This window comes from Pan paniscus, chromosome 10 (genome assembly GCF_029289425.2).
Source record: "Pan paniscus chromosome 10, NHGRI_mPanPan1-v2.0_pri, whole genome shotgun sequence".
Lineage (NCBI taxonomy): Eukaryota > Metazoa > Chordata > Mammalia > Primates > Hominidae > Pan > Pan paniscus.
Window position 1 is genome coordinate 43,423,614 of NC_073259.2, and position 24,951 is coordinate 43,448,564.

Below are 24,951 nucleotides of genomic sequence, written 5' to 3' on the forward strand. Positions count from 1 at the left end.
ACTGCACTCCATCCAGGCTGGGCAACAGTGAGACTCCATCTCAAAAAAAAAAAAAACCCAAAAAACCACGACTCAGTTGACAGAGGAAAAGAAGAAAAAAAGTTATGCTTTTTCAACACTGCCCCTCAAAAATACTTCTGCCTTTCTTGTCTCTTTCTCATTGAAGTATCATAAGCTGTGCCTACCAGTCTTCTGAACTGTGATAACTAGATGAAAAAAAAAAAGAGGTCTTGGTTCTGATGCATGCAGTTTATCTGAATACTAAGTTTCATAAATCAGATGGACAGATCTTTAATATTAGAAGCAAGGAAAGTGAAACAAAGAAACTTAGAGCCATGGCCGGGCAGGGTGGCTCACGTCCTCCGTAATCCCAGCACTTTGGGAGGCCAAGGTGGGTGGATCACTTGAGGTCAGGAATTCAAGACCAGTATGGCAAAACCCTGTCTCTACCAAAAATACAAAAAATTAGCTGAGCGTGGTGGAGCACACCTGTGGTCCCAGCTACTTGGGAGGCTGCGGCAGGAGAATCCCTTGAACCCAGGAGGTGAAGGTTGCAGTAAGTCGAGATCGTGCCACTGCACTCTAGACTGGGGGACAGAGCAAGACTCCACCTCAAAAAAAAAAAAAAGAAAAGAAAAACTTAGAGCTGAAAGTAATTTTTTTTTTTTTTTTTTGAGACAGAGTCTTGCTCTGTCGCCCAGGCTGGAGTGCAGTGGGGGTATCTCGGCTCACTGCAACCTCTGCCTCCTGGGTTCAAGTGATTCTCCTGCCTCAGCCTCCTGAGTAGCTGGGATTACAGGCGCCTACCACTACGTCTGGCTAATTTTTGTATTTTTAGTAGAGATGGGGTTTCACCATGTTAGGCTGGTCTCGAACTCCTGACCTAAGGTGATCCGCCTGCCTCAGCCTCCCAAAGTGCTGGGATTACAGGTGTGAGCCACCACGTCTGGCCAAAAGTAATTGTTTTTTTAAAATAAACTGGGCAAGCCTGTGGTAGCACCACTTTGGCTCTTCTGGCACACTTTTTTGTTGTTAGAAAAGAGAGATGTGGCCAGGCGCATTGGCTCACACCTGTAATCCCAGCACTTTGGGAGGCCGAGGCGGGTGGATACCTGAGGTCAGGAGTTTGAGACTAGCCTGGACAACATGGTGAAACCCCGTCTCTACTGAAAATACAAAAATTAGCCAGGCGTGGTAGTGTGCACCTGTAATCCCAGCTACTCAGGAGGCTGAGGCAGGAGAATCGCTTGAACCTGGGAGGCAGAGGTTGCAGTGAGCTGAGATTGTGCCACTGCATTCCAGCCTGGGTGACGGTGCAAGACTCTGTCTCAAAAAAAAAGAAAAAAATTAACCAGGTATGGTGGCATGCACCTGTAATCCCAGCTACTCGGGAGGTTGAGGCAGGAGAATCACTTGAAGTCAGGAGGCGGAGGTTGCAGTGAGCTGAGATCACTCCATGGCACTCCAGCTTGGGCAACAGAAGGAGACTCCATCCCATTAAAAAAATTTTTAAAAAAAGAGGTTATAATGAAACGGATTTAATAACACTGCCTATCCCATAGGGTTTTGTAGACTGAATTACTTTGATACACGTAAAGTTAGAGCTGTGTCTAGTATATAGTAAGCACTAAATAAATGTTGGATTTTTTTTAGACGGTCTTGCTGTGTCGCCCAGGCTGGAGTGCAGTGGTGCACGATCTCAGCTTACTGTAGCCTTGACCTCCTAGGCTCAAGCCATCCTCCCACCTTAGCCTCCCAGGTACCTGGGACTATAGATGTGCAGCACCACGCCCAGCTAATTTTTTTTTTTTTTTTTTTTTTTTTGAGACGGAGTCTCGCTCTGTCACCCAGGCTGGAGTGCAGTGGCGCGATCTTGGCTCACTGCAACCTCTGCCTCCCGGGTTCACGCCATTCTCCTGCCTCAGCCTCCGGAGTACCTGGGACTACAGGCGCCCGCCACCACGCCCGGCTAATTCTTTTTTGTACTTTTAGTAGAGACGGGGTTTCACCATGTTAGCCAGGATGGTCTCGATCTCCTGACCTCGTGATCCACCTGCCTTGGCCTCCCGAAGTGTTGAGATTACAGGCATGAGCCACGGCGCCCGGCCAATTTTAAAAGTTTTCTGTAGAGATAGGGTCCCTCTATGTTGCCCAGGCTGGTCTCGAGCTCCTGAGCTCAAGTTATCCACCTTAGCCTCCCAAAGTGTAGAGATTGCAGGCGTGAGCCACAGAGCCTGGCCAGAACCTTCTTGATGTTGGTCAGAGCAGCCTGCAGGTTTCACACACCTTTCTAAGCCCCCAGGTAGTGATGGTGACTGAAGCTATGAGGGCAGAAGAGTCAAACCCTTACCCAGAAAAAGTAAATCTGTTCACGTGAGAACAAATCACTGGCCCTTCTACTATGAAAGAAGCCCGATGTTGTCAGCTTGCTATGAAGTGGCCTAGTAGTTTTCTGAAGAAACAGTGCAACATTGGGAGCTCACTGTTGGTCTCGGTCAGTGTTTAGTTAAGGTTTCAGAGACGGTAGTTGTTAAATCAGTTTTAGGAGTCCATGCGTAGCCTCCACCTCTGCCACTGTGGCTGCTCCGTTCATATGCTCATTGTACCAGTTCCAAGAAGTCAATAGGTGGCTGACATCAACCAGCCAAGTCCAGCCCAGGCTGGAGTGCAGTGCTGCGATCTCGGCTCACTGCAACCTCTGACTCCCTGGTTCAAGCAATTCTCCTGCCTCAGCCTCCGGAGTAGCTGGGATTACAGGTATGTGCCATGACGCCCAGCTAATTTTCATATTTTTAGTAGAGATGGGGTTTCACCATGTTGACCAGGATGGTCTCGATCTCCTGACCTCGTGATCCGCCTGCCTTGGCCTCCCAAAGTGCGGGGATTACAGGCGTGAGCCACCATGCCCCACCATGACTTTTCTTTAATTTGGATCTCATTCAATTTCACAGCGTTTTGTGGTTTTCAGTGTATGAATTTGCACTGATTAAATTTATTTATTTATTTATTTATTTATTTATATAAATGTTGTCCAGGCTAGTCTCCCTTGAGATTCTTGTGAGTTAGCCTCCTGAGTAGCTGGGATTACAGGCGTGCACCACCATACCCAGCTGATATATATATATATTTTTTGAGACAGAGTCTCACTCCATTGCCCAGGTTGGAGTGCAGTGGTGTGATCTCAGCTCACTGCAACCTCTACCTCCCAGGTTCAAGCGATTCTCCTGCCTCAGTCTCCTGACTAGCTGGGATTACAGGCATGCACCACCATGCCTGGCTAATTTTTGTATTTTTAGTAGAGACAGGGTTTCACCATGTTGGCTAGGCTGGTCTCCAACTCCTGACCTCAGGTGATCCACTTGCCTCAGCCTCCCAAAGTGCTGGGATTACAGTCATGAACCACCACGCCCGGCTCTGATTTTTATATTTTTAGCAGAGATGGGGTTTCACCATGTTGGCCAGGCTGGTCTCGAACTTCTGGCCTCACGCAATACACCCACCTCGGCTTCCCAAAGTGCTGGGATTACAGGTGTGAACCACTGTGCCCAGCCTATTTTTTTTTGAATAGCACTGTTACAGAAGAATGTCAGTTTACTCCAGGGCACTTCAGTATTCCTGAGGCATAAACACAGTTTCTCTTTTCCTCCCACTGGGATGTTGTCAGGTGAAGTCACTGCTCCTGCTGTTTGACATATTTTCCATGTAGAAGATATGGACCTGGAAATCATGCTGACAGTTGGAGTAAGCCATTTCTAATCCCATGCCAGAACCGAAGGCTAATGGCCACATTCGTCTTTTAAAGAAGGTAAGTAGGCCGGGCACGGTGGCTCACGCCTGTAATCCCAGCACTTTGGGAGGCCAAGGTGGGTGGATCACCTGAGGTCAGGAGTTCGAGACCAGCCTGACCAACATGGAGAAACCCCATCTCTACTAAAAATACAAAATTAGTCGGGCATGGTGGCAGGTGCCTGTAATCCCAGTTACTTGGGAGGCTGAGGCAGGAGAATTGCTTGAACCTGGGAGGCAGAGGTTGCAGTGAGCTGAGATTGTGCCATTGCATTCCAGCCTGGGCAACTAGCGAAACTCAGTCAAGAAGGAGGGAGGGAGGAAGGGAGGGAGGGAGAGAAGGAAGGAGGGAGGGAAGGGAAGGCAGGCTAATTCAAAACTAGTACTTATCATCATGGCCACATCTGCCAGGCACCGATCCCACTTCCTGTCAAGCCTCCACTCCAACATCTCCCCACCCATGGCTCCCTATCTCATTTAATTTATTGAATATTGTACTGAAAGTGAAAAACAGAATGGTTTTATGGGCACTCAAAGTATGGTTTCTACTGACTGCATCACTTTTGCACCATTGTAAAGTTGAAAAATTGTTAAGTTGAACCATTATAAGTTACAGACTGTATTTTATTCCTTTTGATGCTATTTCAAATGGAATTGTTTTGTGTATTTTATTTTTGGAAAGTTCATTGCTAGTGAATAGAAATAAAATTGACTTATGTTGCTCTTGTATTCTTCAACCTTGTGAAAGTCACTTATTCCTTTTAGTGTTTTCTTAAATTTTAAAAAATTTTTGTAGGTATATAGTAGGTGTATATATTTCTGGGTACTTGAGATGTGTTGATACAGGCATCCAATATGAAATAAGCACGTCATGGAGAATGGAGTATCCATCCCCTCAAGCATTTATCCTGATACAAATAATCCAATTATATTATTTAAAAATATACAATTAAGTTATTACTGACTATAGTCACCCTATTTAAATTCTAATTGTGTATTCTTTAGGATTTTCTATGTACAAGTCATTTTATTTGTGAATAGAGATAGCTTTTATTCCTCTTTTCCTCTGGATGCCTTTTATTTCTTTTTCTTGCCTAATCGCTCTGGATAGACCTTTAGAACAACATTGAATAGAAGAGGTGAGAACAGACTTTCTCTTCCCTTGTTTCCAGTGTTAGGGAGAGAGCATTCAGTTTTTCACTATTAAGTGGGGTGTTAGTGAGTTTTTCACAGATGGTCTTTAACAGATTTAGAATTCACCTTCATCTTTTTTTTTTTTTTTTTTTTAGAGATGCAGTCTCACTATATTGCCCAGGCTGGTCTCAAACTTCTGGGCTCAAGCGATCCTCCTGCCTCAACCTCCCAAAGTGCTGGGATTACAGGTGTGAGCCACTGTGCCAGGCCCACCTTCATTTTTGAAGACTAGTTTCACTGGATATAGAATTCTGAATTGATAGTCTTTAACTCCTAGTAGCCTAAACGTATTCTGTGTTCTTCTGGCTTCCATAGTGTTTAATGAGAAGTTGGCTATCATTTGTATCATTGTTATCTGCTATGTAACATGTCATTTTCTCAGGCTTCTTTGAAGACTTTTGCTTTATTTAAAAGTTTAAGGCCGGGCGCGGTGGCTCACGCCTGTAATCCCAGCACTTTGGGAGGCTGAGGCGGGTGGATCACGAGGTCAGGAGATCAAGACCATCCTGGCTAACACGGTGAAACCCCGTCTCTACTAAAAATACAAAAAATTAGCCCGGCGTACTGGCGGGTGCCTGTAGTCCCAGCTACTCGGGAGGCTGAGGCAGGAGAATGGCGTGAACCTGGGAGGCGGAGCTTGCAGTGAGCCGAGATTGCGCCACTGCACTCCAGCCTGGGCGACAGAGCCAGATTCCGTCTCGGAAAAAAAAAAAAAAAAAAAAAGTTTAGCAGTTTGCCCATGACTCTGCCTAAGTGATTTTCTTTGTATTTATACTGCTTGCTGCTTCTTGAACTTCTTCAGTCAGTAAATGTATGTCTTTCCAAATCTGGGAAGCTTTTGCCATTATTTCTTCACATATTTTTATGTCCCATTCTCTCTCTCCTCCATCTGGAACTGCAATTACAATATGTTAGACCACTTAATATTTTCCCACAGGTCTCTGAGGCACTATTTTTTTCTCCAATCTTTTTTCTCTTTGTTCTTCAGATTAGATAATCTATTGATCTATCTATCTTAAAGTTCAGTTATTCTTTTTCACCTGAGGTCAGGAGTTTGAGACCAGTCTGGCCAACAAACCTCATCTCTACTAAAAATACAAAAACTAGCTGGGCATGGTGGCGGGTGCCTGGAATCCCAGGTACTCGGGAGGTTCACTTATTTTTCCCTAACTATGCTAGCTATAATCTCATCTGAGACCCAGGCTAGGGTAATTCGCAGACTGGGCTCAGCTGGGACTATTGACCAAAGAACCTAAACATAGCGCCTCTTCAGAGCTTGGGCCTCTTACAGTATAGCGCTGGGTTCTAAAAGGGAGCATCAGGAAAGTCAGCATTTTAAGCTCAAGCTGCTGCTCATCCACACCAAAAGTCATGCACATTATTTCTGCCACATTCTATTGATCAGACCATATTTGAGGGGAAAGGACTGTACCTCTTGAGGGAATGTCAGGGTAACATTGCAAAGAGCACATGGGATGGAAGATAATATGTGAAGATATATTGGAAAATACAGTCGTCTCCACGTTAGCAAAGCAAACCCAGTGGTGTATAAGAAATAGTAGATGACGATCAAAAGGGGTGAAATCAAGGATGGTTCAATATTAGAATCATCTCTGGCTGCTACAGATATGTAAAAAAATTATTAGTAAAATCTATTTATATAATACATCTTAACAGCTTAAAGGAAAAAACTATGTGATCCTCTCATAGACCCAGTGGGGAGGAAAAGATAAACTTCAACACTAATGAAAAAAATCCAGCAGGCATGGAATAGACTTTTTTTTTTTTGAGACGGAGTCTCCCTCTGTCACCCAGGCTGGAGCGCAGTGGTGCAATCTCAGCTGACTGCAACCTCTGCCTCCCGGGTTCAAGCAATTCTCCTGCCTCAGCCTCCCGAGTAGCTGGGATTACAGGCACCCGCTACCACACCCGGCTAACTTTTGTAATTTTTGGTGGAGATGGGTTTCATCATGTTGGCCAGGCTGGTCTTGAACTCCTTGCCTCAAGCGATCCACCCGCCTCGGTTCCCAAAGTGCTGGGATTACAGGTGTGAGCCGCCACGCCCAGCCTGAATAGACTTTTTTTTTTATTTTTTTGAGACGAAGTCTTGCTCTGTCGCCCAGGCTGGAGTGCAGTGGTGCAATCTCGGCTTACTGCAAGCTCCGCCTCCCGGGTTCATGCCATTCTCCCGCCTCAGCCTCCCGAGTAGCTGGGACTACAGAAGCCCGCCACCACGCCCAGCTAATTTTGTTTTTGTATTTTTAGTGGAGACGGGGTTTCACCGTGTTAGCCAGGATGGTCTCGGTCTCCGGACCTCGTGATCCGCCCACCTTGGCCTCCCAAAGTGCTGGGATTACAGGCGCAAGCCACCGCGCCTGGCCTTTTTTTTTTTTTTTTTTTTTTTTTTTACGATAGGTTCTTGCTCTTGTCACCCAGGCTGGAGTGCAGGGGCGTGATCTCAGTTCACTGCAACCTCTGCCTCCCAGGTTCAAGTGATTCTCCTGCCTTAGCCTCCCAAGTAGCTGAGATCACAGGCGCCTGCCACCAAGCCCAGCTATTTTTTTTGTATTTTATTTTTAGTAGAGATGGGGTTTCACTGTGTTGGCCGGGCCGCTCTCAAACTCCTGACCTCAGGTGATCCACCCACCTTGGCCTCCCGAAGTGTTGAGATTACAGGCGTGAGCCACTGCACCTGGCCTAGAATTCTTTAACTGACAAAGCACATCTATCAACAACATATAGTAAGAAGAATACACAATGGTGATACTTCAGAAGCACTACTAGAAAAGTCAAGACTGTGAGGAGGATGCTCACTTTATATCACTTTCTACTCAGCTGTGGTTTATGCCACTAAGTTGGGGTGGTTTGTTACACAGCAATAAATCACTGAAACACTGAGATTTTTATTTTTATGAGACAGGATCTCATTCTGCTGCCCAGGCTGGAGTACAGTTGCACAATCATGGCTCACTGCAGCCTCAAACTCCTGGGCTCAAGTGATCCTCCGCCTTAGTCTCCTAAGTAGCTGGGATCACAGACGCGTGCTATCATGCCCAGCTATTTTTAATTTTTTTTTCTTAGAGATAGGGTCCCGTTAAGTTGCCCAGCCTTGTCTCCAACTCCTGGCATCAAGCCATCCTCCTACCTTGGCCTGAAGAATATAGGTGTGAGCCACCATGCCTGGCCTAGACTTTATCATTTTGTATCTTTTCTCAAGTGAGATTGATTTAGAATTTTTAAAAACTGCCTTAGTGTGACTTTGGTATCTGACTTATACTAAGTTGGTAAGATTAGTTGGATGGCTTTTTCTTTTATATATGAAAATAGGATTTTTTTTTTGCTTTGTGAGTGTGGTAAAATTCAGATTTTCTATTTCTTGAGTGAATTTTCAAAGTTACATAATTTTTAGAAAATTATCCATTTAAAACGGAAATTTACTGAAAAAATAATCCCTTGAAATAGAAGCACAAGGGCTGTATCTGTAGTTATGTTCCCTTTTGTGTTTCCTACTTTTTGTGTACATGTGCGCATGCCTTTTGTTAAATGGATTTTACTGTGATTAGAATAGTTGTAAGAAATCAGTTTCTGGTTCTGTTGAAACTTTTTGTTTTCTGTTTTCTTCCTTTTTTATTAATGTCTGCTTTTGTCTTTGTTATTTCCTTCTTTCAACTTTCTTAGTGGGTTTTATTCTTTTCCTAGATTCTGAAATTGAATACAACTAATTCATTTTGTTTGTTCTTTAATGCATGCACTATGAACTCCCTCTTACCTGCTTCTTTAGGAACCACCATCATTTCCAGAGTCTATGTTCTGCTTTGTCAGGTCTGTCTGACCATGGGAGTTATTTATTTATAGAAATGATCTCAGAAATGAGTGTTCATCTTTGGAGACTGAGAATGGAGATTCAGAGAAGTGAATGAGGTCATCAGGTAGACTTTTATTAATAGCAACTTCTATTAGGATCTTGCTCATACTCAGTTTTATTTGAAAAAGTGTGCTTCCTCCCTTGCTGCCAATCCTTCCACCTGCTCACTGGAGTCCGTCCACTCCAGCTTCCTCAGTGACAGTGACCTTGCTTTGTCAGTTGTCCCTTACTGCTATATTTAGAAACTTTCCCTCTATTCTGGCTTTTTCTCCGACACGTTTATTTCTTCTATCTTCAAAACAGCCCCCCCCCCTTGATTTTACATCCTTCTTCTAACTACTGTCCCCTCTTTCTCCTTCCTACGTGCAGTTGCAGATAAAGCCTCTGGACAGGGGCCTCTGTTCAGTCTCACCTCCCAGCAGTTCTCTCCTGAACCAGTTTTCAGGCTTCTGCCCATACAGCTGCACTAAAACTCTCTCATCAAGGCTACCAGGGACTCCCTCGTTGACAGGTCCAGCAGATGCCATCCAATCCCTGTTCTACTCAGCTTTGTTGTGGCCTTTGGGTTGTTGAGCACTCCCTCCTCTTTAATTTTGTTTTTGAGATGGAGTCTCGCTCTTTCGCCCAGGCTGGAGTGCAATGGTGCGATCTCGGCTCACTGCAACCTCCGCCTCCCGGGTCCAAGCGATTCTCGTGCCTCAGCCTCCCAAGTAGCTGGGACTACAGACGCCCACCACCATGCCCAGCTGAATTTGTATTTTCAGTAGAGACCAGGTTTCACCATGTTGGCCAGGCTAGTCTTGAACTCCTGACCTCAGGTGATCCGCCCGCCTCAGCCTCCCAAAGTGCTGGGATTACAGGCATGAGCCACTGTGCCCAGCCCTCACGAACCTTTAAATGCTGTTGTTTGCCATGACTCTGATCTTTTTCTCACTCTACATGTTCTTCCTTGACAGTATCATCCACTTTGAAATGTTGTCTCCTAAATCTACAGTTTTAGGCCAGAGCTCTCCTGAGGCAAATACCTCAGTATTCAGCTGTCTGTTGGACCTCTTCTCCTGCATGTTCCACAGCACCTCAAAGGAACATGACCAATATGGAACACAGTGTCTTCTTTCCCAAATCTATTCCTCCTGTTTTCTCCCCTGCCTTGGTAAATGGCCCCACATCCACCTAACCCCCAAGCCAGAAATCTAGGAGTTATTTTGGATTCCCTCTTCCTTACCCTGAATATTCAGCAGTTGGAATCTTTTTTTTTTTTTGATCATTCTTGGGTGTTTCTCACAGAGGGGGATTTGGCAGGGTCATAGGACAATAGTGGAGGGAAGGTCAGCAGATAAACAAGTGAACAAAGGTCTCTGGTTTTCCTAGGCAGAGGATCCTGCGGCCTTCCGGCCTTCCGCAGTGTTTGTGTCCCTGGGTAGTTGAGATTAGGGAGTGGTGATGACTCTTAAGGAGCATGCTGCCTTCAAGCATCTGTTTAACAAAGCACATCTTGCACCGCCCTTAATCCATTTAACCCTGAGTGGACACAGCACATGTTTCAGAGAGCACAGAGTTGGTGGTAAGGTCACAGATCAACAGGATCCCAAGGCAGAAGAATTTTTCTTAGTACAGAACAAAATGAAAAGTCTCCCATGTCTACCTCTTTCCACACAGACACGGCAACCATCCGATTTCTCAATCTTTTCCCCACCTTTACCCGCTTTCTATTCCACAAAACCACCATTGTCATCGTGGCCCGTTCTCAATGAGCTGTTGGGCACACCTCCCAGACGGGGTGGTGGCCGGGCAGAGGGGCTCCTCACTTCCCAGTAGGGGCGGCCGGGCAGAGGCGCCCCTCACCTCCCGGACGGGGTGGCTGGCTGGGCGGGGGGCTGACCCCCCCACCTCCCTCCCGGACGGGGCGGCTGGCCGGGCAGAGGGGCTCCTCACTTCCCAGTAGGGGCGGCCGGGCAGAGGCGCCCCTCACCTCCCGGACGGGGTGGCTGGCCGGGCGGGGGGCTGACCCCCCACCTCCCTCCCGGACAGGGCGGCTGGCCGGGCAGAGGGGCTCCTCACTTCCCAGTAGGGGCGGCTGGGCAGAGGCGCCCCTCACCTCCCGGACGGGGTGGCTGGCTGGGCAGGGGGCTGACCCCCCCACCTCCCTTCCAGATGGGGCAGCTGCCGGGCGGAGACGCTCCTCACTTCCCAGACGGGGTGGCTGCCGGGCGGAGGGTCTCCTCCCTTCTCAGACGGGGCGGCTGGGCAGAGACGCTCCTCACCTCCCAGACGGGGTCACGGCTGGGCAGAGGCGCTCCTCACATCCCAGACGGGGCGGCGGGGCAAAGGCGCTCCCCACATCTCAGACGATGAGCGGCCGGGCAGAGACGCTCCTCACTTCCTAGATGGGATGGCGGCCGGAAAGAGGTGCTCCTCACTTCCTAGATGGGATGGCGGCCGGGCAGAGACGCTCCTCACTTTCCAGACTGGGCAGCCAGGCAGAGGGGCTCCTCACATCCCAGACGATGGGCGGCCAGGCAGAGACGCCCCTCACTTCCCAGACGGGGTGGCGGCCGGGCAGAGGCTGCACTCTGGGCACTTTGGGAGGCCAAGGCAGGCGGCTGGGAGGTGGAGGTTGTAGCGAGCCGAGATCACGCCACTGCACTCCAGCCTGGGCACCATTGAGCACTGAGTGAACCAGACACCATCTGCAATCCCGGCACCTCCGGAGGCCGAGGCTGGCGGATCACTCGCGGTTAGGAGCTGGAGACCAGCCCGGCCAACACAGCGAAACCCCGTCTCCACCAAAAAAATACGAAAACCAGTCAGGCGTGGCGGTGCGTGCCTGCAATCACAAGCACTCCGCAGGCTGAGGCAGGAGAATCAGGCAGGGAGGTTGCAGTGAGCTGAGATGGCAGCAGTACAGTCCAGCTTCGGCTGGGCATCAGAGGGAGACCGTGGAAAGAGAGGGAGAGGGAGACCGTGGAAAGAGAGGGAGAGGGAGACTGTGGGGAGAGGGAGAGGGAGCTTTTTTTTTTTTTTTTTTTTGAGACAGAGTCTCACTCTGTCGCTCAGGCTGCAGTGCAGTGGCACAATCTCGGCTCACTGCAATCTCTGCCTCCCAGGTTCAAGCGACTGTCCTGCCTCAGCCTCCCCAGTAGCTGGGATTACAGGTATGCGCCACCACCACACCCAGCTAATTTTTGTATTTTTAGTACAGATGGGGTTTCACCACGTTGATCAGGCTGGTCTTGAACACCTGACCTCAGGTGATCCACCCACCTCAGCCTCCCAAGGTGCTGGGATTACAGGCATGAGCCACCGCGCCCGCCAGCAGTTGGAATCTTAATGCCACCAAAGTTCTCATGCATGGCCTCTCTTCTCCATTCTTACTGCCTTGAAGTACCCTTGCTCTATGTCTTAGTCTGTTTTGTGCTGCTGTAACAAAGATATCTGAACCTGGGTAGTTTATAAAGAACAGAAATGTATTTCTCACACTTCTGGAGGCCAGGAAGTTCAACATCAAGGCACTGGCAGGTTGGCTTGTATGGTGAGGGCTGCTCTCTTTCCAAGAGAGTGCTGTGTTGCTGTGTCCTCCAGAGGGGAGGAACACTGGTGGTAAAGGGCAGAAGGTAAGCGAGTCAAGTGCTGCTGCATGAAGCCTTTCATAAGAGCTGTAAGTCCATTTGTGAGGGAGGAGCCATCATGACCTAATGATCTCTTAAAACTATCACCTTGGCCATTAAGTTTCAACAGAAGAATCTGGAGGGAACACATTCAAATCATAGCACTCTATCACTGTGGTTACTGCAAAGGTCTCCCAACTAGTCTTTCCAGTTTTATCTCCTTTTCCCTATCTATTCCTATCTATTTTTTTCTTTTTCTTTTTCTTCAGAGACAGGGTCTTGCTCTGTCACCCAGCCTGGAGTGCAGTGGTGCAATTGTAACTCATTGTAGCCCTGAACTCCTGGGCTCAAGAGATCTTCCGCCTTAGCTTCCCAAAGTACTGGGATCACAGGCGCGAGCCACCATGCCCAGCCCCAATTTATTTTCTATATGACTGCCAGAATAATTGTCTACATTGCGAATCTGAGCATGTTATCCCCCTGCTTTAAATCCCTAACTAACTCTCCTTTGCCCCTTTGATAAAAGTCCAAAATTCTTAGCATGATATACAAGACCATCAGTGATCTGTCCCTGGCTCAAGCCTCCATAATTATCTTTTACTTTTCTCCCCTCAAACCTTGTACCCTTATCTTAGTCCTTTTGTGTTGCTACAACAAAATACCTAAGCCTGGATAATTTATAAACAGCTTAAATTTACTGCTCATGGTTACGGAGGCTGGGAAGTCCAAGATTAAGGTGCTGACAGTTTCAGTGTCTGGTGAGGGCCTGGTCTCTACTTCCAAAATGGTACCTTAAATGCTGCTTCTTCTGGAGTGGATGAACACCATGACCTCGCATGGGAGGAGGGACAGAAAGGCAAAAGGGCCTCACCAGTTCTCTCTAGTACTTTTACAAGGGCACTAATCCATTCACCAGGGCACAGCTCTCGTAACTTAATCACTTCCCAAAAGGCCCCACCTCTTAAAACTATCACATTGGGTCTTAACTTCTAACATATGAATTTTGGGCAGACACATACATTCAAACCACAGCAATCCCAATAATGAATTCTAGTTCCCAGAATATGCGACTCTGCCTTCCTGCTCACTATCTTATCTGGCTGTCTTATCCTCTGAAACCCAGGTCAGGGTTCCCTACTCCTTACTATCCTCCCTTACCATCAGACTATGTGCCTTGCCTGCCTGCTCTCACAATGCATGTCTGCTCTTAACCCTTGTATTGTATTGTGATTGTTATCCTATATCTCCTTGAGGGCAGTGACTTGATATTTTTTTCTCTCTGGCTTCAGCTCTTATCACAGTGCTGTGACATGAAAAAATGTTCTCAGCTGCCAGAGTAGTCTGGATCAATGAAATAATTCAAGGACCAGTTTCGGTGTCTGAAAACATGCACAATTTGATGGGCTCCCACCAAGTTTCTTGAAACCAGGAATTGGAAGAGCAAATGAAATCTCATTTTAGGAAAAGCTAAAATCCAGCCTAATTACAGATTAGAAAAAATTCAAATTTAGGCCAGGTGTGGTGGGTCACGCCTGTAATCACTTTGGGAGGCTGAGAAGGGCAGATCACTTGAGGTCAGGAGTTTGAGACCAGCCTGGCCAACATGATGAAACCCTGTCTCTACTAAAAATATAAAAATTAGCTAGGCATGTTGGCGCATGCCTGTAATCTCAGCTACTGGGGATTACTTTGGGAGAATCACTTGAACCCAGGAGGCGGAGGCTGCAGTAAGCTGAGATTGTGCCACTGCACTCCAGCCTGGGTGACAGAGTGAGACTCTGTCTCAAAAAATTAAAAAAGAAAATACAACTACCAAATGCTACATGGGTGGGAGGAAGACTAAACTATAATTATTACCTTGAAGAGTCCTGACAACAGGCTCCTTAGTTTTCAAAGTGACACCCTGATTCCCTGACCTAGTATCCTTTAATAGCACTGACTCTGGATCTCTGTGTTCACTTTCCTTAGACTACCCCAGCTATCACTGGGTCTTACCATCTAAAGTTAAATTTAAAATCTATCAATTCCCTAGCCTCCACCCAATGTGTGAAGGATTAAACAGAATCAGGCATCAATATTTATTAACACAAGACAAAGGAAACACATTCAATGAGTTAATAGAACACTGTCCAGCCAGATGTTAAATTTAAAAATGTATATCTAGTCTAACTTCAAATAAATAAAAAAACTTTATACATAATTACACAGTACTGTAGTTTGAATTTGACACGGGTAAATATCTTGACAGAAAGTAAACAAAACAGCATTTAGGACTAAAAAATTATTCTTATATCTTTAGTCTCTTCCTCTGGACAAGTAACATGGCCCAACTACATACACCTAAACCAGAAATGTCGTATGAATGATAAAGAAAAGGCCTATTGTGTATTTGGCGCATTGCAGCTTCTTGCTCCAAATACTCTTGCTTTTACATCAAAGCAGACAACAAAAACAACACTAAGGCATAGATCTTGTTGGAGTTTGAGGATGAGGTGATAACTCCTCATTGCTTTAGTCTAAAAGATTCCTGGATATTCAAGGAAAGTAATTTATTTGGCCAAGATATAGAGCACCATGCCTGGGGCAGAGACCTTAATAGAAAACCTAAGGCCTCGGGCCCTTGTTGAGTCAACAAAAGCATTAAGCAAGCATTGCCCAGGGACTAAAGTAAGGAGACAGACTCATGTGACCAAGACAGGCAATGGTCCCTAAACAGCCTGAGGCAACACAACTTCATGAGGAAAGGACTTGGTACTGGGGAGACCTGGCCCTTTATGAGGCAGGAAGTAAAGACTGTGGATTCACTGACACTGATTAGCATGCTGGTCCTTCCCAGGGTCTCACTGAATTCCTAGGATCTAGGAATTTTCCTGAGGCAGCCCCTTCCTGATCTACTTCAGTTACTTCTGCTGAGAACCAGAAAGAGGTTCAGAAACCTTCAGACCAATAGATTTCTCTTAACTGAGACAGAGACTTGTTTAGTTTTTTTCCACAGACATTAAAAACCCAGACAGAATATGTTCCAGAGGATTGGAAAGGCTGTGTTTCTATTAGTAATGGCCTTTCAGGCCTGCCTTAAGAATCAGTTCTACCACAAAAGTGCTACTTAATGTGGATAGAGTAGGAGCACTGTGTCATCAAGAGAACATTTTCTTACTCGAGTCTGTGGCAGAGTAGACTTTAAATCTGCAGGTGATCCCACAAACACCATCTAAGCAAATGACTGGGCTCTCCTCTCCCTCCACAGGATGCTTTACCAGAGTTACTGATGAAGTTCCTCAAGGACAGTTCTTAGCCTTCCTTCCTCCATGAGCAGATTCTGGCTTTGGGGGACATGCAAAAGATCAATAAAGCAGAAAGCAAAAAATAAATTAGAGGCCTGAGGAACTACAAAACTAGATAATCAGCCTCTAAGTAAATGGGAGTTGGCCACACTTTGAGATTAACAGAGTAATATATTTGAAGGAATGAGTATAGATCTGCACTGTCTAATATGGTAGCCACTAGTCACATTTGGCTACAAAGACTTGAAATATGGCGATGGTTTGAATTGAGATGTGTTTAATACACACTGAATTTCAAAGGCCTAATATGAAAAAAAGGAAAATAACTCATTAATAATTTTTATATTGATCCTATGTTGAAATGATAGTGTTTTTGAGCTATTGGGTTAAATAAAATATATTTAAATCAATACCATGGGTTTCTTTTTACTTTTTAAAAAATGTGGTTACTAGAAACATTTAAATTACAGATGTGGCTCTCATTATAGTATTTACAGTGGACAGTGCATCTCTAGATGCCTACACCCTGATCTGTGTTAGTAAGAATTATCAAAGCAACCCACAGAATAGCATCTAACCATAACTTTTAGAACTTGGGGATTATAGAGCTAGACTTATTTATATCAGCTTCAGGATCCCCTGCTTTGTTTAGTGGATCATTAAAAACAGTTTTAAGAAAATTAAGTATCAGGCTGTGTTCTCTGCAAACCAAACCATTGCTAGACACTGGGATTTCCTGTGTGCCCCAATGTAAGTGCTTTTTTTCTATCCATCCTAGGACTTCCCTCATTACGTGTAAATTAATTCCATCAAAATGTTGAAAAAGAGATCTGGAACTGGCAAATGTCCTGAGGTCTGCCCTCTGTGGAGGAGTGGGGAGGAAAAGAGGATTACATGAAGGGAGTCACAAAGTGGCTTTTAGTCACAAGACCGTGTAATGGCAGCCCTAGAGCACTGCCACCGCAAAGGAGCTGGTCTTTGCATTATAAACCTTATTTTCAGGGTAATTACAAGTCTTAAAAATTGTTTAAAAACATACTTAGTTTACATGATGTTACAGTGGGGTAAATAATATGTATTATTAAAATAGTCTAAATAAATATTTACACAATAGACCAGAGTGGGTCAAAGAGAACCATTCTGCTTTAACAAGTTAACTTTTCTCACTTTTGAGTACTTTTTCGTTTTTAAAAATATTTCTGTTAAGAAAAAAATAATACGATTTAACTATATTCAAATACATGAAGTATCAGACCAAAGAAAGGAAACCGAGCCAGAGGCCAAACTCAGTCTCATCTCATTCTACTTGGCCTGGGCACCACAGTTATTTCAAAAGAGTTTCCTGCATATGTCAGACTTCCCCGGTTTCAGCATAAGCCTGGCTGCTTTGGCAACCCAGATTGGTCAGTTTTGTGTAGTTATATGGCCTTACAGTTCCATGTGATGGTGGATCCCCACTGCCTTCCTGGCCTATCATTCTTGTTTTAAACCCCCTGCCCCCGTGAACTGGAAGAACAGAGGACACTCCTCAGTTTTCAGAAGAGAAGTTATATGGATAAACTGTAGACATAGTTTACAATGTGCCTGGAAAAGAGGAAATCCTAAATTCTTACATAGTCACTCTAAATCTGAAAGATCGTTTTAACGCTGGGGCCAGAGTAAGTTATTGTGGTTCCTTAGAATAGGGTGGGCTCTGATGAATCTTAGCTTTGTGTTAACATTTTGATTTTTAAACTGAGATTTTCAGCTTTTAGAAACAGGCTGAATTCATAGAAGCCTAAGCTGATTCTGGGAATGCGAGCTTTAAAAAGAAACATAGGCAGCTTTAGTTTATAAAATACACCAGCCAACAAAGACATAGAACAATGTACAGCAAAACCTGCCGACAATTTGCGCTTTTTAGTTACCTAATCAATTACACAACATTAAGAGAATATTGAAATTCTCTCAAAGTAGAAATGTTTCTACTGTGGTTGTTATAACTATACAAGCCAATTCTTCAAATCTCTAGTTGAATTATGTGTATTCTTATGTACATGTTGTAAAACACTGGTCAAAATGTTTTACAGTCAAGAATTATCTATATAAAGTAATTCTTATAGTCAGTGGGTTATCTGATTTGCTTATGGGTTGACTGAAAGAAAGCTGAGTAGTTCCATGTTAGCAAACCCCACAGAACATCTAGCTACGGCAGAATGGCAAAATACAGTACGGAGTGGGGAACTGTGTCGCTCAGACTACCCCTTTCATGTGAATTCATTAAATTCCCTTAGAAAATTCTAAAACGGCATTAGATAAAAATACAACTATGTACAACAGATGAAAAAAATGCAACATGCATGTAATTGCTTTAGTAATGTGCTGCTCACGCTATGTCAAAGCACATGTCTACCAAATGTTAACATTTTTTTCATTTGCCATCACAGAATTCCCCTTTCCTGTGTTTTATGATTGCAGAATCCCACAGGATGAGATGAAGAATATCATGTAGCCATCTCAGCTTATTTCACATCGTTTGAAAGCCTGCTCTTAGCCAGAGGTCTTCTGTCTTTGTGATTCTTCAGAATGGCCCACTGCAGTCCCCACAAGGCTGGTTACATGTTATAAGCCACGTAGATGGGGTCTAACTGGTCAGCTAGGAAGCTATCACGGAGGTGCATCCTCTGCTTCTCTCCTCTGGAGTTGATCGGGATGACACCTGGGTCCACCACAACCACGACGCCAACGATGAGGTAATGCTCTTCCAGGACCACGTTGGTCACTAATGGGACCAGATCTAGGGCTTCCTGTTCAGAGCCGCACAGTTCCACAACCACCACAAGCAAGTTGGTCCATGTGAACACGGCACTGAAATTTCAATGACAATTCATTAACTTGTCACTACATTTTTCAGTTATCTTTTATAGCATCTGTCCCAGACTTAGCCCATTTCCCCGCCTTCTCCCCTCAATCCCAACCAGAAGGTCAGCAGTCATGTCTACCATATATGACACCTTTCAATTTCACCTGATAAGACTGAGGGAAAAATTATATAATGAATATATATATATATGAGAGACATCTTGCCCCTGTGAACACAGCTGAGTTGTCCAGAATCTCCTGGGAGTTTGAAAGTGGAATTTAAAGTTGTCAGGCCAGGCGCGGTGGCTCACACCTATAATCCCAGCACTTTGGGAGGCCAACATGGGCGGATCACCTGAGGTCAGGAGTTCGAGACCAGCCTGGCCAACATGGCGAAATCCCGCCTCTACTAAAAATACAAAAATTAGCCAGACTTGGTGGTGGGCACCCGTAGTCCCAGCTACTCAGGAGGCTGAGGGAGGAGAATAATTTGAACCCAGAAGGCGGAGGTTGCAGTGAGCCAAGTTTGCGCCACTGCACTCCAGCCTGGGCAACAGAGTGAGACTCTGTCTCAAAAAAAAAGTTGTTAACTGGTCATTTGAACCAGTGACATGGATTTGAATATTCTGGGGTAGCCCAGGGCACAGAGAAGCAGAGAGAATCCCTCTTCAGGGAGGCGAAAAAGAAAGAAGGGAATGCCCATATGGCTCTAGAAAGTAAGGGGACAGTGATTCCTGATGGCCTTACCATTCCCTTGTTTCTACCTTTCCTGAGACCCAGAGTTAGTTTTTTTGGAATGTCTGAGATAGCCAGGTATTCTTTCCATTAATTCTTTCACTTAAGCTTTTTTGAAGGGAGCCTGTTATTTGCCCCATAAGAGCTTTGACTAATAAAATATTCTTTTGTTTTTTTAGACTAGTCAAGTGCAGTAGTGAGAAAGAGGGAAAGAGTAGAACGAATAGTTTGATTGATTTGTAATTGACTATTAACAATCAATTGAATTAACTCACTACCTTCAGACCACCCTAAGGCAGTATTCTTAAAACCAACAGGAAGAGAGTCTGTCTGACTCACATGAGTTATTAGTGCCCCACGCAAGTGTCTCCTATTGTATAAAAGAGCCATAAGCCACTTTCTACCGAGTGGTGTTACTGGGTTAGAAGGTAGGGCCTGACTTGGTATGCGGGGCTAAATTGCTTTAAAAACAGATTTCAGTCGGGTGCGGTGGCTCACGCCTGTAATCCCAGCACTTTGGGAGGCCGAGGTGGGCGGATCACGAGGTCAGGAATTCAAGACTAGCCTGGCCAATATGGTGAAACCCCGTCTCTACTAAAAATACAAAAATTAGCCGGGCATGGTTGTGTGTGCCTGTAGTCCCAGCTACCCGGGAGGCCGAGGCAGAAGAATCGCTTGAACCCAGGAGGCAGAGGTTGCAGTGAGCCGGGATCGCATCACTGTGCTCCAGCCTGGGGAGACTCTGTCTCACAAAAAAAACAAACAAAACCAAATTCCAGTAATTAAAAATGTACACAATATTTGGTTCCATTAAGAGTCAAATGTCTAAAATGACAAAGTAACCACAGCACCCAGCTTCCCTGGATGCTTTCCAGATGTCTAAAGATGTTCTTGTCTTGGTCAGAGTCTTGTTCAGGTCTGGGGAGAGACTCCTATGGAAACAAGAGCATCTTTTTTTTTTTGAGACAGAGTTTCGCTCTGTTGCCCAGGCTGGAGTACAGTGGCGCAATCTTGGCCCATTGCAACCTCCGCCTCCCAGGTTCAAGCAATTTTCCTGCCTCAGCCTCCCGAGCAGCTAGGATTACGGGTGCCTGCCACTGCGTCCAGCTAATTTTTGTATTTTTAGTAGAGACAGGGTTTTGCCATGTTGGCCAGGCTGGTCTTGAACTCCTGACCTCAGGTGATCCACCCACCTCAGCCTCCCAAAGTGCTGGGATTATAGGCGTGAGCCACCACTTCCGGCCGACAAGAGCATTTTTAGACAAAGAAGTATCTGGAAAGCATGAGCAACCATCAAAAGAACTGTGGCTGTTTAGCATGGGGAAAAGTGGTGAAGAAGGACATATTCACTAAAATAGGTAGAAAACAAACCAAACGGATTCTGTATTGGTTAAGAACCCAGAATGAAAGCCAGTAGGTAAACACTACAGAGGTGGTTTTTTTTTTTTTTTTTTTGAGACAGTCTCAGTCTGTCACCAGGGCTGGAGTGCAGTGGCACAATCTTGGCTCACTGTAGCCTCAACCTCCCAGGCTCAAGTGATCCTCCCACCTCAGCCTCCTGAGTAGCTGGGACTACAGGCATGCCACCACACCTGGCTATTTTTTAAATTTTTTTGTAGAGATGGGGTTTTACCATGTTGCCCAGGATGGTCTTGGATTCCTGGGCTTAAGCGATCCGCCCGCCTTGGCCTCCCAAAGTTCTGGGATTATAGATGTGAGCCACTGTGGCCGGCCAAACCACAGTTTTAATTTTACAGATTTTAAGTCAATATGTGGTTGGACGATCCTTTATCAGGGAAAATGTAGGGGGAATTCCTGCAAAGAGCAGGAAACTGGATGAGATAATATTAACTACCCTTTTCATCTGCTTACCATTTAATAGTTTACAAAGCACATTCTCATTTGATGCTTCTGATAATTAGGAAGTAGCAGAGAGAGTGTTTTACAGATGAGGAGAGCCTTTAAGCTGGTTCTTTCCACCATATTATGCTGACTTTCAAGAGATCAATGATCTGTTAGTCCCTTCCCATTATGAGAGTCTATCACTAAAAAAGGACTCAGTTCCAGCATTCCACAGAAGGTATCAAGAGTATTCCCCAGGGGCCTCATGGCCTCATCTGGCTCCTGTGGATAGGCCTTGTTGGCCACAGCAGATTGCACACCCAAGACAAGAATCAGTCTATTTCCTTACTCCTCCCATGGAGCTCTATGTTTCAAGGTAGGTATGTGGTCCCAATGACCAATTAATTAGATCAGTTGAGATTACGACTAAAGCTGAAGTGGGAAGCACAGTGTATGCTGAGGGAGTTACCATTCAGCAATGCTTCTGTGGATCCGGGACACCGAGGTCTCAATATCGATTGGGTGGTATCGTAATCCTCTCAGCTCCAGTGTTTCATCCAGCGCTCCCACCACATACAATGCATCATGACGCTCTGACAGAAAGAAAAAGAGAGAAATGTGGCTCGGACATATACTGAGTGCAACATAACACTGGAGTCCACAGCACAGGGGTCAGACTGCCTGTCACCTGGCTCTGCCCCCACCAACTGTGTAACTCTGGGCAAATTCCTTAAGGCTCTGAATCCTGCTGCTCCTCTGTGAGATGGGAATGATAATCAATGGCTGCTGTGAGGATTTGTGAGTTAATCCATGCACAGTAGTTAATATGGTATGTGGTATTTTGTGAATGATACCAGAAATTAGCTGTTAGTATTATTACATGTTAGGAACTGTGTTATGTGCTGGGGAGACAAAACTGACAAAACCCAATTCCTGCTCTGAAGATCCTTACAGTTGAGGTGGGGGAAAAGATACACAAAGAGGCATTCCGTTGTAATGTAACAAGCCCAGCGACAGGAGTGTGCATGAGGTTCGGAGGGGCAGAGGACATCACTGAGTCTAGCTCAAAGATTCAGGGAAGGCACCTGGAAAAGCTGAGGGCAGAGCTGAGCTTTTAAGGACAAACAGGACTCAGCCAGAGGGGAGGGACGGAGGAAAGACAGGAGTTGAGAGGGAGAGGAGATGAATAAGTGTCATTTTTTCTAGGTAGCTTCATGGAATACACATATAAGAAGCAGGGTTGTAGAACACGGAGGAAACTAGTCCTGGTTTCTAACAGGCTTGTAATCCAGCTAGGATACAGAAGGAAGGAAGATTATTTTGCAGTAATTTCTGGAAAAACGCAGATTTCTGAAAAATTCAGCAAAACAAAGTGATTGAAGCTGTTGGAGTGAAAAGGATCAGGAGGTGCAGCAGAGGCTCCCATCACCTGGTGAGCTCATGAAGACTGATGACAAAAACAAGAGAAACATAGCAATGAATGACTAATGGGTGCTTCCTGTGTGCCAGGCACCGTTCTTGGCATCTAAATGCATCACGTCCTTTAATCTCACATCATTTCCATGAGGCAAGAAACACAGTCACCCCCATTTTCTAAGTAGGAAACAGAGGCTAAGTGATTGCTCAAGGTCACCCAGCAAGTGGCAGAGGTGGGCTGCAAAACCAGGGCACCAGGCAGGGATGCCACCCTCTGCTCCCCTGGGTTGCCCCTGCCTCTCCATGAAATCTGGGGAACTATGGATGCTGGTCAGTATGGAACTATGGAGAATTTAGGACTTTAAAATCCAGTGAGTTATATATCTATCACTTCTTCAAGTGCAGGATATAGTCAGTTTTGGGTATTTTTAAATGGCTATAAGTGTCAGTCTGGAAGAAAGAGTGATGGTGGGCAGCAGTGAAGCTGTGACAATCAACTGGGCAGAGGGTGATGGGAGGGAATCCTCATACCAGAGGCCTGGCCAGGAAGAAGGCTGTGTCCAACGCAAGACACTGAGGCACTGCCATGCCTCAGCAAGATGGCTCCTTGGAACTGACACCCCTCTCAGGGAATAGGGCCATTCCTCCTGCTCCCCAGGTGGTGTGCAGGGTAGAAGAGCTATAAGATGTAATGCTTGTCCCGGATGTGGAATCAGCCCTGCAGGGACTGAAAGTCTGTTTAGCCAGGGACGCTCACTCGCCATCAGGCACATCTCTCTGACTCACAGCTCGGGATGCTCCTGGGCTTGCCCCAAGCGCTCACCTCTTAGACACTCTTCATGGGGCAAGGCATGACTCCAAATGAAGAGAGAGTCACTTATGGGTTTAAGAGTCACAGAAGGGAGTAACTAAATAGACACACTCCACAATCCAAGGCAGGCTGAAGGAGGTCAGCTAGTGCTACAGAAACACAAAGCAGGGTCAATGGGGAGTTGTTGCAGAAGTACCTCCAGTGGCCGCTGTGAGCTCGGTCCGGCGGACAAAACCAAGGTATCCTGTCCGAGCCCAGAGTGTCTGAGCTGCATCTCCGAAGCTGAGGCGAGTGTTGAAATGATCAGCTTGAAGAGTCTCGCTATCATAGATGGTGTAGTAGCCGCTGGCTGTATGGGGACTGTTCACCCAAATCTACAAGAAAAGTGCTTTGGTCACAACTCACTGGGGACACACAACTGTATTAATTCTCTTGGATCAGGTTATTTTGATTTTTTAAATCTCATTTTTATATTAACAACAACACAACTGCATCAATAAAGGCAGCTGACATTTACCACGTGCTCATCATGTACCTAATCTCCATCCATCCTGATATATATGACATGACAACATAGTTCATACAATGTTGTTCCCATTTTACGGATGAAAAAACAAGGAGTTAACTAATTCACCTAACATGCGGAAATGAGGAGACTCGCACCCATGCCCGTGTGGCTCCGGAGGCTGTGCTCTCACCCACAAGGCTACCCTGCCTCCCTGGCTCATTTCTCACTCTCCTCAAGAGTCCCACGAACACATCAGGGATCGTTTCTGTGCTTCCAGGATAACTGTGGAAGCCCACAGGGAAACACCATGGGGTGTTTGAGTTTATAATATAAACAGAGCGATAGCTAACAATAATGTTACTAAGAATCATTATGTGACAGACACTGTTCCATGTACAATAAAGATGCAGGTGTTAATACATTTAATTGTTATAATGATTCTACTCAGGAGGTGAGGTAGGTGCTACTACTAACATTTAAAAGTTTTTAAAATAGGCTGGGCGTGGTGGCTCACGCTTGTAATCCCAGCACTTTGGGAGGCCAAGGCGGGTGGATCACTTGAGGCCAGGAGTTCAAGACCAGCCTGGCCAACATGGTGAAACCCCCTCTCTACTAAAAATACAAAATTAGTCAGGCGTGGTGGTGTGCGCCTGTAATGCCAGCTACACAGGAGGCTGAGGCAGGAGAATCACTTGAACCGGGGAGATGGAGGTTGCAGGGAGCCAAGATGGCACCACTGCATTCCAGCCTGGGTGACAGAGCAATACACTGTCTCAGAAAAAAAAAATTTTTCGAAGTAGAGATGGGGTCTTTGCTATGTTGCCCAGCTGGTCTCAAACTCCTGGCCTCAAAGTGGAGTGGCCTCAAACTCCTGCTTCAGCCTCCCAAAGTGTTGGGATTACAGGCATGAGCCACTGCACCTGGATGGTGCCATTATTATTATTATTATTATTATTATTATTATTATTATTATTTTTGAGAGTCTTGCTCTATCATCAGGCTGGAGTGCAGTGGCGTGATCTCGGCTCACTGCAACCTCTGCTTCCCGGGTTCAAGCCTCA

The 24,951-nt window shown here is 45.6% G+C and overlaps 1 protein-coding gene across 11 annotated transcripts in view; it reads right to left on the reverse strand.

The window, feature by feature from the left end:
* Window positions 1-14,517: 14,517 nt before the first annotated feature.
* DIP2B (disco interacting protein 2 homolog B) overlaps window positions 14,518-24,951 on the reverse strand; it is a 247,874-nt gene continuing 237,440 nt past the window's right edge. For all 11 annotated transcript variants that reach the window (XM_034935861.3, XM_034935860.3, XM_055095660.2 and 8 more), the window contains 3 exons: window positions 23,579-23,756; window positions 21,625-21,748; window positions 14,518-18,584 (listed from right to left, as the gene is read on the reverse strand). In XM_034935861.3, coding sequence (XP_034791752.1) covers window positions 18,332-18,584; window positions 21,625-21,748; window positions 23,579-23,756 — 555 coding nt within the window. In that variant the 3' untranslated portion in view covers window positions 14,518-18,331. The remainder of the gene's footprint in view (window positions 18,585-21,624; window positions 21,749-23,578; window positions 23,757-24,951) is intronic.